At 40.7% G+C, this 15,999-nt stretch overlaps 1 protein-coding gene across 8 annotated transcripts in view; it reads left to right on the forward strand.

The window, feature by feature from the left end:
- The window catches only part of LOC113057425 (neurexin-1a-like), a 129,973-nt gene that overhangs the window by 40,405 nt on the left and 73,569 nt on the right, over window positions 1-15,999 (forward strand). For all 8 annotated transcript variants that reach the window (XM_026224832.1, XM_026224836.1, XM_026224835.1 and 5 more), the window contains 2 exons: window positions 14,278-14,661; window positions 15,290-15,493. In XM_026224832.1, coding sequence (XP_026080617.1) covers window positions 14,278-14,661; window positions 15,290-15,493 — 588 coding nt within the window. The remainder of the gene's footprint in view (window positions 1-14,277; window positions 14,662-15,289; window positions 15,494-15,999) is intronic.

Below are 15,999 nucleotides of genomic sequence, written 5' to 3' on the forward strand. Positions count from 1 at the left end.
TTTGGAATAAGAGAGAAACAGACTAATATTAGCATAGATGTCATTATTCTAATGATGTAGCAATTACATCGGGTGTTATGGGAAGTGTTCCTGGTTCCGGTTTACTTAATTATTGCAGCCTAAAAATCCTTTAACGGATTTGGATATTAAAAGCATATTAGTATGTTATGTATAAGCCAGGTTAAATAGATGGGTTTTTAATCTAGATTTAAACTCCAAGAGTGTGTCTGCCTCTCGAACAATGTTAGGTAGGTTATTCTAGAGTTTAGGCGCCAAATAGGGAAAGGATCTGCCGCCCGTATTTGATTTTGATATTCTAGGTAGAATGAGTTTTGAGAATGTAGCAGACATAGAGGATTATAATGTAACATGAGCTAATTCAAATACTGATGTGCTGAACCATTCAGGGCTTTATAAGTAATAAGAAATAGAGCCAGCAAAGAGCCAGTGCAGTGTTGACAGGACCGGGCTAATATGGTCATACTTCCAGATTCTAGTAAGAAGTCTTGCTGCTGCATTTTGGACTAGCTGTAGTTTGTTTACTAAGCGTGCAGAACAACCACCCAATAAAGCATGACAATAATCTAACCTTCAGGTCATAAATGCATGGATTAACATTTCTGTATTTGACATTGAGAGCATAGGCCGTAATTTATATATATTTTTGAGATGGAAAAATGCAGTTTTACAAATGCTAGAAACATGGCTTTCTAAGGAAAGATTGCTATCAAATAGCACACTTAGGTTCCTAACTGATGACAAATAATTGACAGGACAGCCATCAAATCTTAGACAGTGTTCTATGTTAATACATGCAGTTTTTAGTTCCTATAATTAACACCTCTGTTTTTTCAGGATTTAGCTGTAAGATATTACCCTTCATCCAGTTTTTATATCGACTATGCATTCCATTAGTTTTACAAATTGGTGTGTTTCACAAGGCCGCAAAAAAATATAGAGCTGAGTATCAGAGTAACAGTGAAAGCTAACACCATGTTTCCTGATGATATCTCCCAAGGGTAACATATTAAGCGTGAAGAGTAGCGGCCCTAGTACTGAGCCTTGAGGTACTCCATACTGCACTTGTGATCGATATGATACCTCTTCATTCACTGCTACGAATTGATGGTGGTCATATACGTATGATTTAAACCATGCTAATGCACTTCCATTAATGCCAACAAAGTGTTCAAGTCTATGCAAAAGAATGAGTGGTCAATTGTGTCAAACGCAGCACTAAGATCCAATAGAACTAATAGAGAGATACGACCACGATCAGATGAGCATGAGACTCCGCAGACACCCTCCGTTTGGAGCTGGATACAAGTCGCGTCCGGCTCACGGTTAATCAACCAGGACATTTGTAACTCTAAGGAGAGCAGTCTCAGTACTATGATATGGTCTAAATCCTGACTGGAAATCCTCACAGATACCATTTTTCTCTAAGAAGGAATATAATTGTGAGGATACCACATTTTCCAGTATCTTAGACAGAAAAGGGAGATTTGAGATTGGTCTATAATTAACTAGTTTTTGGGGTTAAGTTGTGTTTTTTTTTTTTTTTTTTTGATGAGAGGCTTAATAACAGCTAGTTTGAAGGTTTTGGGGACATATCCTAATGACATTGAGGAATTAATAATAGTCAGAAGCGGATCTATGACTTCTGGAAGCACCTCTTTTTGGAGCTTAGATGGTATAGGGTCTAACATACATGTTGTTGGTTTAGGTGATTTAACAAGTATACAATTCTTCCTCTCCTATAGTAGAGAATGAGTGGAACTGTTCCTCAGGGGGTCTATAGTGCACTGTCTGATGCGATACTGTAGCTGAAGGCTGAATGGTTACAATATTATCTCTAAGAGTATCGATTTTAGAAGTAAAGTAGTTCATAAAGTCATTACTGCTTGATTTTATTTTTCGTTAATTTAGCCAATGTATTGCTAGCTTGTGTGTTTCAGTGGGCTTGGGCTCTCTGTCTGCGTTGGGCTCAGGCAATCGCTTCATGCATTAGGGTGATGCGTGGCTGGGCTCTGGATCAGGGCAGTTGAATTCCTTATCTGCGAAGCCCAATGGTGAATAGCTAACCGCATTTCACTAGCACCCTCTCCATAAATGTGGCAAAGGTAACTCGAGAACCTTCTCCAAACAGCTTAGCTTTTGTCACATGGCCAGGCAGCTGTCTGGGTAGTGCGTCAGGCATGCAAGATCTAAAAATTCCTTCATATGGTCCTCAAGGCAGAGGAGCCTAACTGCAGGAATTTCATTAATTTGATCATCTGTTACATTTTGGTGGCTGTATCGAGGCAACCCAATGATGAAGAAGAAGAAACAAAACTTTATTCACAATTCAAAATGCTCAAGAGATATCCAGGGAAACACAGGAGAAATAACTATCTCTTCAACTGAAATGTGACTGGACAATAATAGGAAACTATGTAACCATAGTTCCCTGAGTAGGGAACCAGACACTGCATCCTCTACGGGGCGCTTTGGGGAAAACCTCGTCGTGACCTGTGTCTGAAGCATACAATGAAAAAACACCAACTTGTTGGCCGGCGACAGCCTCTGACGTCACTACCGGCGTGACCATAAATCAGCACCAGAAGAGCACGTCATTATCTTCTTCATCTGAAGCTTGCGTTTGAAGCATGGCAGAGAGCTAGAGGGCACAGTGTCTCGTTCCCTACTCAGGGAACTATGGTTACATACGTAACCTGAGACCATTCCCTTTCGAGGGAACTTCGAACTGCGTCCTCTAGGGGGCGCTTTGGGGAACAGTATACTCACACTGCCATGCTGAGGGGAATGCAGGCCAGAATCATGGCGAGCACTAAGTACCAACTCTACCATTTCCATGGGAGTTGCCACTGGGATGTTTAGACGGCTGTCTGTGACAGTACCCCTTATGGCCAAAAGGCCTAAGCTACATACCCAACTTAATTGTTAGGGCCTCGGCCCAGGGTAAAGCTGAAGGCTTGGAATCAGGAAAGATTCCTTTAAAGGGATATGGCTAAGAACCTAGCATTTGTACCAAGTCTTGCCTGTCACACAGGGGCTACCGCTAGCTTACGCATAAGCTTGCTGAAAGAGCTGTCTCAACAGCTCAGTATCCGAGGATACATAGGTGGAGTGGCGCCCAAGATGAACTGGGCTTTTACCAAATCAAGAAAGGGCACGAAGTAACCGCGCGAAGCCCTCACCATATAGGATTTTAGAAAGAACACAGAATACTAGCGTGCGAACTTACCATAGTGTGGATTTCAGAAAGCGTGGATTTTCAAATACTGTTCTAAGGAGGGGCTCTCGTGGCACTCCGATAGAGTAGCTCATAGATGGAATGTTGCATCTCAAAACAGTATGATTGAGAGTCATCAACTCGATCTATGGAAACAATACTGGAGCGCTCTGGAGAAAAAATAGAGAACTCCGTCTCATACAAGAGGAGAACTCCGAGCTCAGAGTAGCGCACTTATAGGCGACCCTTTTTTGGAAAAGGGGAGCACTGCTAAATTACCACGAGAATCACCCAAATAGCCCCTCATGTTGGCAAGTGTATAAACAAATACACACAGTGTATTCACATGGCTGAATGGAGCCCAAGGAACCAAGGTCTAATCAACTCAAGAAAGGGAACGAAGCAGAACCCGTAACCCTTATTGTACATGTTTTCAGAAAGTTTGCAGAGTCTTACCACTTGTGGATTTTTAGAAAGTGCCAAAGTGTTCACGTACACACTGACCACCATGATGTTTTGAGAAAGTACACAAAGCTTAGCTTGTCTTCTTAAAGGTTCCTAAGCATCGCAGAGGTGCTGAATCTCACGGGAGAGGCAAGCTCAATTTTACAAAACTCGGGTGAGGGGAGCATCACCTGAGGCAGCATATACAAGAAGACTTCTGTAACTGCCACCTCCACTTCCTGGTAGATGCGACAGCACCCCTAAGCGGCCAGGCCTTATGATCAAGGAAACTCACAGAGTTTATTAGTAGACACGTAACCACCAGCAATTAAATACACATAAGTATATACAGGGAGGGTTACATTTACTCACCCACCCTCCTACAAAGGAGCCCCGCTCAAGGGGCACCTACTTTTAGTCTGGACCATCAGTCAGGTTGGTTGCTATGGACATGGAACCATAAAAAACATTATAGGTCCATCATAGGAGACTGTTATGCAATCAGGTGGAGAGCTGCTGGTTACAGGGGAATTAGGAAGGGGAGGATAAAAGCAGAAGTTAACCCTCTGAAGTCGATTAACGCATATACGTGTTATGAGGCTATTTTCCCCAGACTCCAGAGGGTTAAAAATCCCCAAAGAGAATGAGTAGGTACCTCTGTATCACTCCAATTCGGACGAGAACGCTGCCTCGTCTAGATCATACCCCTTAGGTTCTGCTTACCTCCTCGTGACCCACGATTCCTCTAACCCTTGCCTGCAGGTGGGGGAGGAGCGTGAGTTATGACACTAGCCTTCTGTGTCCATCTTTGATCCTCAGATTGAGACAGGCTAGGACTCCTATGTTGTTTGGGCTCAGACCTGGACCTTCGTGGAACGAAGGATCTGAAAGCAGCAGAGCACCCCTTCGTCTCCCTGAACTTCTCAAATCGCCGCCTAAACGGAAATACAGAAAAGTTCAGGAGGCGAAACCTGAGCATCGAGCAGAAAGCATTTTCTATCCTCCCAATGTCTGTTCATCCACAGATGTCTCTCCGCTGCCACCATGGCCACCATAGTACTGTCCATGGTAGAGGCGGCCTGCTTGGTAGCATGGAGAGAGATCCGTGGTGCGGCGCAGCTCAGCTACCTGATCAGAAAAAGGCTCCAGCCTCTATCCAGGTCTCTTAGCAGATCATTCTGATATGCTTGAAGCACCAGCATTGTGTGTAATAAAGCCACAGCCTTACCTGTTACTGCGTATGCCTTGCCATTTAAGCGAGATGATTTTCTTAAGGGGCTTAGATGACAAGGAGGGAGATTAAGAGAGGAGGTTTCCCCTGCAGAAAGAAAACATTTTCACAGCTAAACGTTTATAAATTATTTATTACATTTTTTGCTCTTTCTACAGGGGCATACCCTCCTAGCCGCTTTCGCGCATCACCTCGATGTCAGCTTATTACTTTAATGCCGAAACCGATGGATGCTAGAAGAAAACGGCATCTTTCATTTCTTTTTAATCTCTGTATGGAGATCATGCACAAATGAAAGGCTCACCTGAGCTGGAGGGCTATGGTCAAAAGGTAATTTTCGCTCAATAACCTCCAACAGCTATACATACGCAGGGCAGGAGAATTGAGAAGGCTCAGCCTCAGCTTCTTCACCATCCTCAAATATCTCCTGCTTTTCCTGGGTAAAAACCCAGCAGAGCACTAACCTCAGTATGAGAAAGTGTTAAAGATATAACATCATCCTCCCAAGGCTCTCTCTCGTCCGCCGACCCACCCCCCTTTTTTTAAAGTCCTTCTTTAAACCATTCAGACAGATCCACCTGTATTCTCACTAGCTCATTTTCTTTCCCACCTCAGCGTGGACAGATCCTGAACTGCGGGAAGCAGATGGCTTGCCTTTTTTTTTTTTTTTTTTTATCAGAAGAGAGACGAACGAGAGCGGAGCTTTTTCCATTGAAAAAACGCTCACAATGCACACAGATTGCCTCCTCAAAGACGTCGCGTGCGTGCTTTTCACCAAACAATGGATGCACACATCATCTAAATGCTTCCTAGTTGTTGCCATGATAAACAGAGAAAGATCGCCCTTACCGGTTCTTTCAAATGCACGCTTCAAACAAAACAGTCAGTTGAAGATGTAGAAGATAATGACGTGCTCTCCCGTGCTGATTTAAAGTCACACCGGTAGTGACGTCGGAGGCTGTCGCCGGCCAACAAGTTGGTGTTTTTTCTAGGGCGGGACTCGATTAAAAAAATAATCTAATTAATTAGAGGCTTTGTAATTAATTAATCAAAATTAATCGCATTTTAATCGCATATAAATATTTGACCTGATTTTGCACATAGATTTATAGTATACCATTGAATAATGAATGAATACATAAGCTTAAGCAACAAAATATTGTTTATTTTTGTTCAACCAAGTCTAGCAGACCAGTGCAATTTTTGCCATTAAGTGTAGCAATAGCATATTTAGAAACAATTTGGAAATAGTACATTTCAGAAATTCAGGTAGCTTATAGGTACTGGAACCTTCTGTAAAGTGTTTTTTAAGTAAAACACAATACTGTCAATTACATTCAGAACATTGGAAACCCTGACTATTAGAAAACATCTCTCTGTTGCTTCCGAGGCCATAACATACTAAGTCCAACTCTCAATAACCTTGGCCCAAACACTAAAGAGTTTAACATAAACTGCCAGTTGCACCAACAAAATAATACATAGTTCAACATAAAGTGTAAAGTCCACGCTAGCTGCCATATCTTTTGCGTTGAGGTGATACCTTGAGGTTCGATCATGTGCTGCGGTGATATGCGAACGCTAGTTGGTGCTTCAGTATAATCGGTCCGCCGAAACTCAACCAGTGAGAAAAATAATAAAATTATAACTAATTTTAACCGCAGTGCAACAATAAGTTATTAAAAATGCGGGAATTTTTTTTTTCTGTAACTAATTAATCTTAATTAACGCATTATTTTTTGTGTAATTAAGTCCCGGCCCTAGTTTTTTCATTGGATGCTTCAGACACGGGTCACGACGAGGTGTTCCCCAAAGCGCCCCCTAGAGGACGCAGTTCGAAGTTCCGTCGAAAGGGAACTAGTGAACGTAACTCAGACAAAGCAAAACAGAGAACTGTCAGGGTTTGAGTAGAGAGAGGAGATGAGGACTCAGTAGTTCAAGCGATAAGTGATTAAATTTTTAACTATATAAATATGTATAGTATATTTTTCTTTAACCATGCAACAAATGGTCAATATGAGCATCCCAAAGTTGCTTTAATAAACCAGTGGCACATCCACTCAGTGATGCATTACAATAGTCTAGTCACACATAATAAAGTATGTGCGAATTCGATTTTTAGCATGTAAGTGTAAGCTGTAATAAAGTACAGATTTTCTAATGTTTAAATATATATTTCATGTAATTTCAGTCTTTATATGATTTGAAACAATCATTGATGAGGTGGTGATGTGTAACCTGCACCTATTGTGTGTATGTATGTAGTCATTTATTTATTTACACATTAAATCTAATTTTAAAACTAACTTATCAATAGAGTTACATTTACATTTACATTTATTCATTTAGCAGACGCTTTTATCCAAAGCAACTTACAGATGAAGACAGTGGAAGCAATCAAAAACAACAAAAAGAGCAATGATATATAAGTGCTAAAACAAGTCTCAGTTAGGTTAACACAGTACACGTAGCATGGGATTTTAAATAATATAATAAATAAAAAGAAAACAGATAGAATAAAGAATAAAAAATAAAAGAATAGAGCAAGCTAGTTAGAGGTCTTTACACATACACACACACATACATATACAATTGCATAATAAATGAAAAGAGAATAGAATACAAAAAGATTAAAAAGGTAGTTAGATTTTTTAAAGAATAGAATTAGAATAGTGAGTGTTAAAGTTAGAGGGTCAAATAAAGATGGAAGAGATGGGTTTTAAGCCGATTCTTGAAGATGGCTAAGGACTCAGCTGCTCGGATTGAGTTGGGGAGTTCATTCCACCAGAAGGGAACATTTAATTTAAAAGTCCGTAAAAGTGACTTTGTGCTTCTTTGGGATGGCACAATCAAGCGACGTTCACTTGCAGAACGCAAGCTTCTAGAGGGCACATAAGTCTGAAGTAACGAATTTAGGTAAATGGGTGCAGAGCCAGTGGTAGTTTTGTAGGCAAACATCAATGCCTTGAATTTTATGCGAGCAGCTATTGGAAGCCAGTGCAAATTGATAAACAGAGGTGTGACGTGTATTCTTTTTGGCTCATTAAAAATTAATCTTGCTGCTGCGTTCTGAATTAATTGTAAAGGTTTGATAGAATCGGCTGGAAGACCTGCCAAGAGAGCATTGCAATATACCAGCCTGGACAGAACAAGATCTTCTTGATGTTGAATAAAGCAAATCTGCAGGATCTGACAGTTTTAGCAATGTGGTCTGAGAAAGTCAGCTGATCATCAATCATAACTCCAAGGCTTCTAGCTGTTTTTGAAGGAGTTATGGTTGATGTGCCTAACTTTATGGTGAAATTGTGATGGAACGATGGGTTTGCTGGAATCACAAGCAGTTCTGTCTTGGCAAGGTTGAGTTGAAGGTGATAGTCCATGATCCAGGAAGAAATGTCTGTTAGACAAGCTGAGATGCGAATAGCTACCGTCGGATCATCAGGATGGAATGAGAGGTAGAGTTGAGTTGAGTCATCAGCATATCAGTGGTATGAAAAGCCATGTTTCTGAATGACAGAACCTAACGATGCCATGTAGACAGAGAAGATAAGTGGTCCAAAAACTGAGCCCTGAGGCGCCCCAGTAGTTAGATGTTGAGACTTGGACACCTCACCTCTCCAAGATACTTTGAAGGACCTATCTGATAGGTAAGACTCAAACCATTGAAGTGTGGTTCCTGAGATGCCATGCAAGGCCGTCTCAGTTGAATGTTCAACTCGTTCAAGTGTTTTTGCAATAAAAGGAAGAAGGGAAACTGGTCTGTAGTTCTCTAAAAGAGATGGGTTGAGGTTGGGTTTCTTAAGTAGTGGAGTTATAAGTGCCTGTCCAAATGATGAGGGAAAAACACCAGTGTAGAGGGAAGTGTTGATGATGTGAGTGAGTGCAGGTACAACTTCAGGAGAAATGGCTTGAAGGAGATGAGATGGAATAGGATCAAGCGGGCAAGTTGTAGGGTGATTAGAAAGGATGAGTTTTGAGACTTCTGCCTCAGAGAGTGAAGAGAAGGATGTAAATGAGTTTAAGTTTGCTTGTGATATGAGCTTGACTGATTGTGGTGTGGAAAATTGTACACTAATGTGTTTAATTTTATTAATGAAAAACGTTGCAAAGTCGTCAGCTATTAGAGATGAAGCAGGAGGGGGAGGAGGAGGACAAAGAAGTGAGGAAAAATTTTTAAAAAGCATGCAAGAGTTAGATGAATTGTTAATTTTGTTATGGTAGTATGTCATTTTAGCAGAGGAGACATTAGCAGAGAAAGAAGATAGGAGTGATTGATACACATTAAGGTCAGTAGTATTTTTGGACTTGCGCCACACCCTTTCAGAAGCTCTAAGCTTAGAACGGTGTTCGCATAGAACATCAGATAACCAAGGGGCAGAAGGGGTGTTACGGGCTGGCCTGGAAAATAAGGGACGAACAGTGTCTAAACAAGATGTAAGAGTGGAGCAGAAAGCATCAGTAGCACTGTTCGCATCAAAAGATGCAAACAGTTTAGGGAAAGGAAGTGAAGATGAAACCATTGCAGAAAGCCGGGAGGGTGAAAGTGTGCTTAGGTAATGTCAAAAGATGACATGTGGAGGGGTAAGTGATGTGTCAGGGACCATGTTGAGGTTAAGAGTGAGGAGGAAGTGATCCGACATGTGCAATGGAGTAACCAGAACATGATCAGTAGAGCAGTTTCTTGTATAAATAAGGTCCAGTTGGTTGCCTGATTTGTGAGTAGCAGTAGTTGACACTCGGTTGAGATCAAAAGAGGCAAGCAGAGTGTGGAAATCAGCATACAGAGGTTTATCTAGATGAATGTTGAAATCTCCAAGCATAACTAGGGGAGTACCATCCTCAGAAAAGGTTGAGAGCAAAACATCTAATTCATCCAAAAAGTTACCCAGTGGTCCTGGGGGCCGATAGACAACTAAAAAATGTATTTTAAGATGGTAGGTAACAGTAATTGAATGAGATTCAAAGGAGCTGTTGATACCCAAAGATGGTAAAGAATTAAATTTCCAATAATTAGAGATGAGCAGACCAGTACCTCCACCTCTTCCAGTCAAATGGGGGGAGTGGGAAAATGAGAAATTATTGGAGAGTGCTGCAGGTGTAGCAGTGTCCTCTGGTTTGATCCAGGTCTCTGTTAGGGCCATGAGATTAAGCTTTGAATGACTAATAATAGAAGTAATGAAATCGGTTTTGTTTACAGCAGACTGGCAATTCCAGAGACCAATAGGAAAAGAAAGTAGTGTATTAGCAGACATAGGCAAAGTATGCAGGTTGTTAAGATTGCGCTGTCTACATTGTGTGTTGCATGGTTTACGAGTGGTAATGATAGTAGGGATCTGGAAACACATAGTAAGATTTGTTTATAAACAAAAAACAACTGAAACAGAAATGAAACAAGGAAAAGGAAAAAGATTAATCAAAACAATACTTATATGCCCTGCCCGGTGGAGTCGCACGGTAAAGTAGATGGTCTTTACACTCTACGGTCTTCACACGAGGAGGGCTTAACTGGAGGGCTGCCGCTACCACTGCCGCGGTATACTAATCACTTTTAAACCCGACAAAACTGAAATTGAATTCAGCTGAACGTACTTTACTGTTTATCACAACAAAGGTCTAAGCAAGCGCACAACACTGACAACGTATGCGATACGCAGTGGTGGACAGTAACGGAGTAGCTTTACTTCGTTACTGTACTTAAGTACATTTTTCAAGTATCTGTACTTTACTGAAGTAGTTTTATTTTGAGTAACTTTTACTTTTACTTCACTACATTCCAAAGCATAAGATCGTACTTTTAACTTCACTACATTTCATAAAACATATCGTTACTCCCTATAACATATCACGTGCTCCGACACGCAGAAGCGGTGTCTGATTCATCATGAACGAACTGAGTCTTTTCAAAATAAACCTTTAAATTGGATCGCGAATCGCACCAAACGATTCGTTTACGAATTAGAATGATCCGATTGCAGCTGTTCTGGAGTCGACCACTCACTGATTCAAATGAACCGTTTAGTGTGAGTCTACAGAAGTAAGAACCGTGAGATCTTGTGAGCGCGTGCGTCTGATGTTGCTAAAAGTAAGTTATTAATGTTGGAATTTAGGATTAACTATTGTAACTGGAAATCATATTTTTTATTATTTATTTTATATATTTTATTTTGATAATTTAGAATTATTACTGAAATACAACCTTTTTTTGTTTCAAACAGTTCATTGAACAATAATAAATGAAGTACCTGAAGCTGACAATGAAGTAAATGTATAATAATTAGCAAAGATTATTAATTTAGCGCTGTAAACGCGCGTGTGAGGGGCGGAGACGCGCCGCGGAGCGTCAGAGGCGCTTGAGGACCAAACACAGCAGAGCGGTAGGAAACTTCATTCCTCTTATTATTTCTCTTTTACTATAGCGATTTATTTTTAGATACGTGATCTGAGTCTTTTATAGAGTTGTAGAGTTATTAGAGAAATATAATTATTCTTTGGTCGAAGTTTTCAGATCGGCAATTCGGAGCCTGTTCGCGACTCTGTTGATTCAGATCGGGACTTCGGAGCCTGTTCGCGACTCCGTTGATTCAGATCGGCACTTCGGAGCATGTTCGCGACTCGGTTGATTCAGATCGGCACTTCGGAGCATGTTCGCGACTCGGTTGATTCAGATCGGCACTTCGGAGTCTGTTCGCGACTCGGTTGATTCAGATCGGGACTTCGGAGCATGTTCGCGACTCGGTTGATTCAGATCGGCACTTCGGAGCCTGTTCGCGACTCGGTTGATTCAGATCAGGACTTCGGAGCCTGTTCACGACTCGGTTGATTCAGATCGGCACTTCGGAGCATGTTCGCTACTTCGTTGATTCAGATCGGCACTTCGGAGCCTGTTCGCGACTCGGTTGATTCAGATCGGCACTTCGGAGCATGTTCGCGACTCGGTTGGTTCAGATCGGCACTTCGGAGCCTGTTCGCGACTCGGTTGATTCAGATCAGGACTTCGGAGCCTGTTCGCGACTCGGTTGATTAAGATTGGGTCTTCGGAGCATGTTTGATATTTGTTTTTTTTAATTCAGATCTCGAAGCAGGAAGTGTTTGTCAAACAGTTAATTGGTGATAAATGAATATTTGGACTTGAGGCTTTGTTTTTTAGACGAGTAACGTTAGACAGACAGTAAATAAGTAAATATTGTAGCTGATGCTAAATGTCTAGCAGGCTTGCTGGTGCTAACTTGAGGTAATTTTTATAAATAATGTCCAAATATTTTTATTCAACCACCTATATATATATATATATATATATATATATATATATATATATATATATATATATATATATTAGGGGTGTAACGGTTCACAAAATTCACGGTTCGGTTCGATACGATACACTGATGTCACGGTTCGGTTCGGTTCGGTTCGATACGTTTTAGATACAGCAAAATGTAAAAACATCTCAACTTTTCAGAATGCCGCAAGCGCACCGCGGGTCATGTGACAAGAACCAACCAATCAGCTTCATCCTTTCCCGTAACAACGTTGAGAGCTCAGCCAAGATGAAGGAACAGCTGATCATAGTTGTATATGGATTGCAATTTTGAAATAAATTCAGTAGCAGAGCTACTGCAAGCGATTTTTAGAGCTGCAAATCCATTTATCCTTCGCTGAAATTTCCGCGTCTCATGGAGAGAGCACGTCATTGTTGCTTAGCAAAGACAGACGCCTCATGAGCGCTTCTGCCCGAGCGCTTTGGAAAGGAGGAGAAAGACGCGCTTAGCGTTTTCCATGCGTTTTTAGGCACGATATGTGAACGGCCCCTAAGGCGCTCGCTCACTCAGCACGCGCTGAAGGCTCGTTGCAAAATGTCTAATGCATTTAACAGACCAGAAATATAAGATCCTAAAATAACCAACAGGTCTGGTGTTTGGGTTGGATTCCCTGTAAGCTATAGTGTCTAAATGCTGCAGGGATAGTTTGCTGCGTGCATGTTTCTCCTTTTTTTCGTCTTTTCCCAGATAGTACTGACGCATATATCCCAGATATTCCCGCTGTTTTTTTTTTGTTTTTTTTTTTTTGTAATCCCGCTGGTGTACCCTGTCATGTTGCAGATGCGACATACCGTTGTTTTTTTATCCACCACTCTCTTGCCATCACCATTATAGCTTAAAGGGAATCCAAAGTGCACCCAAACACCAGACCTGTTGGTTATTGGAGGATCTTCTCATTTCTAGTCTGTTAAACGCATTGGCTATTTTGCAACGAGCCTTCAGCGCGTACTGAGTGAGCGAGCGCCTGCTGAGTAGCCTAACATAAACATATAAGATGGTGTTTTTTTCTTCTTCGGGAGTGTCAGGGGCGTTGCCTGTTACGTTGTTTGGGTTATTGGGCTACCTTGTTGAACGCATATCATTATATTTCTCTCTCTCTTTTTTTTTTTTTCAAATATAATTAATTACTCCAACGAACCGTTCGGTATACATAATGCGTACCGCGTACCGAACCGAAAGCGTCGTACCGAACGGTTCAATACGAATACGCGTATCGTTACACCCCTAATATATATATATATATATATATATATATATATAGGTGGTTATATATATATATATATATATATATATATATATATATATATATATATATATATATATATATATATATATATATATATAGATAGATAGATAGATAGATAGATAGATATAGATTACATCTGGGGAGAAAAGAAAGGATGTGATGTTCAGAACATGGTAACTACAGTAATTATCAAAGAGGGGAAGAGATGCACCCCGTTTGGCCAGGGGTGTTTTTACACCGCAGACAGATTATCATCTCTGTTTTCTCTCAGGTACATCACAGTGTAAGCTTCACAGTGAACATTACTCTCGTAAGCGTAGTCCATATCAACAACAAAAATATATCTTGACTCCATATAGTGGTTATTTTGGAAAAAGGTATTTTGAGCAGTAGGATTATAAAAAAAAAAAAAAAATGTGCTAATATAAAATTTAATTAGCCTATATAAAATTGCAAACATCTATCTTTCAGTACTTTTTTACTTAAGTACATACAAAATTGAGTACTTTTGTACTTTCACTTGAGTAAAATTGAAAAAGGAGTACTTTTACTTTTACTGGAGTAATATTTTATTATTCGGATCTGTACTTTTACTCAAGTACTTGATTTGTGTACTTCGTCCACCACTGGCGATACGAGACCAGTATGAGAGTTGTGTATTACAATAGTTTACAGCTGTGAATATATTAAATATTTATTAATAGGAAGTGTTATCAGGCATCTTATGTGTATTATTATCTAATACATATCAGGATTTACTTTGCACAGTCTCACATTTTTCTCTGGCATTGTTGAATTCCAGGTACCATCTCCATCAACACAATTCGCACACCATACCAAGCTCCAGGAAACAGCGAGATTCTTGACCTGGATGATAGCCTGTATTTAGGAGGACTGCCAGAAAATAAAGGAGATATGGTGTTTCCTACTGAGGTGTGGACTGCTCTGCTCAACTTTGGTTATGTAGGCTGCATCCGCGACTTCTTCATCAGTGGTCAGAGCAAAGACATCCGCCGCATAGCTGAGGTGCAGAAAGCCGCAGGTGTAAAGCCCTCCTGCAGTAAAGAGGCTCCTAAGCAGTGTCTCAGTAACCCCTGTCAAAACAATGGAATCTGCAGGGAAGGGTGGAACCGTTATGTGTGTGACTGCTCCGGGACAGGCAATCTCGGTCGCTCCTGTGAAAGAGGTGAGGCTGACACTTGTTGCTTATCAATGCTTATCACTTTTATGATAAGAAAAGTATTATATTGCAGTTTCATTAAGATGGAGGTGTCTTGTTTCATTGTTGGAGCTGTTACTTTGGACAGGACATTTTGTGTGTTCCTGTCTAGTTTTTGATTTTCAGTATCAGGATCCTAACATCCATGCTCTGTGCACTTTAATCTCTCTTTTGCCATTGAAGCCACTCTGTCTATGGGATGACCTTAGTCTCAAAATTATTAACATAATTTATAGTATTTACATAATTATCCATGTTCTTGATACAGGTTTCATACCACCAAGGATCAAATGCCTTTCGACTTAAAGTGTGCAGCAGTTTCTACAAATAGAAATAGAATAGATTTTTTTAAAATCATTTTTTGATAAACGTACATGGATCAGCCACAACATTTAAATTTCTTACAGATAAAGTGAATAACATTGATTGTATTGTTACAATGGCACCTGTCAAGGGGGTTGATATATTAGGCAGCAAGTGAACAGTCAGTTTCATGTGTTGAAAGCAGGACAAATCGGCAAGCGCCTACATACAAACAATTTTTTGGTATGATTAATGTCATTGATATAGTATAATCTTTGTCTCTCATCTGCAGATGCCACCATTCTCAGCTACGATGGCAGTAAATTCATGAAGGTCCAGTTATCTGTAGCTATGCACACAGAGGCTGAAGAAGTTTCTCTACGGTTCCGATCCCAGCGGGCGTATGGTGTTCTCATGGCAACCACTTCTCGAGACTCCGCAGACACCCTGCGTTTGGAGCTGGACACAAGTCGCGTCCGGCTCACGGTTAATCTAGGTATCTGTGCTAAACACATTCTATCACACACATGTGACCAAATGTACTCAAACTTGTTCTTGTCTAGCCAGAAATTAACTTTAAACAAGACCTTTTTTTTGCTGTCTGTGCTGTCATGCACTTAAAACCTTGCTTTAAAGCACATCACACAGAAACCCACTCTTGTCTTCAAGGTGGAGATGCTCAGAGCCCTTCAATGCTCAGAGTCTGCAGCTCTCCGCACACACTCAAACACCTCAGCTGTGCTCTGTGTTAAAGGGGAATGCTCTGTGTTGTGTAACAGCCCTCTTTGTTGCCCTTCCCATCTGAAAACTAGCCATTTCTCAGAGTGTAAACACTAAAATAAAGTATTAATTCATTCTAAAGCTGTGAACTTCAGTTATCCACAGGTTTAACATGTCTAAAGGCTGATTTATACTGCTGTGTCTGAGCTAGACTGTAGCCTCTATGGTGTGACCTACATGACTGTTTGCAGGCTGGCTTAAGAGGTACAGGTCAGACTACAG

The sequence above is a fragment of the Carassius auratus genome, chromosome 38, assembly GCF_003368295.1.
Source record: "Carassius auratus strain Wakin chromosome 38, ASM336829v1, whole genome shotgun sequence".
NCBI lineage: Eukaryota > Metazoa > Chordata > Actinopteri > Cypriniformes > Cyprinidae > Carassius > Carassius auratus.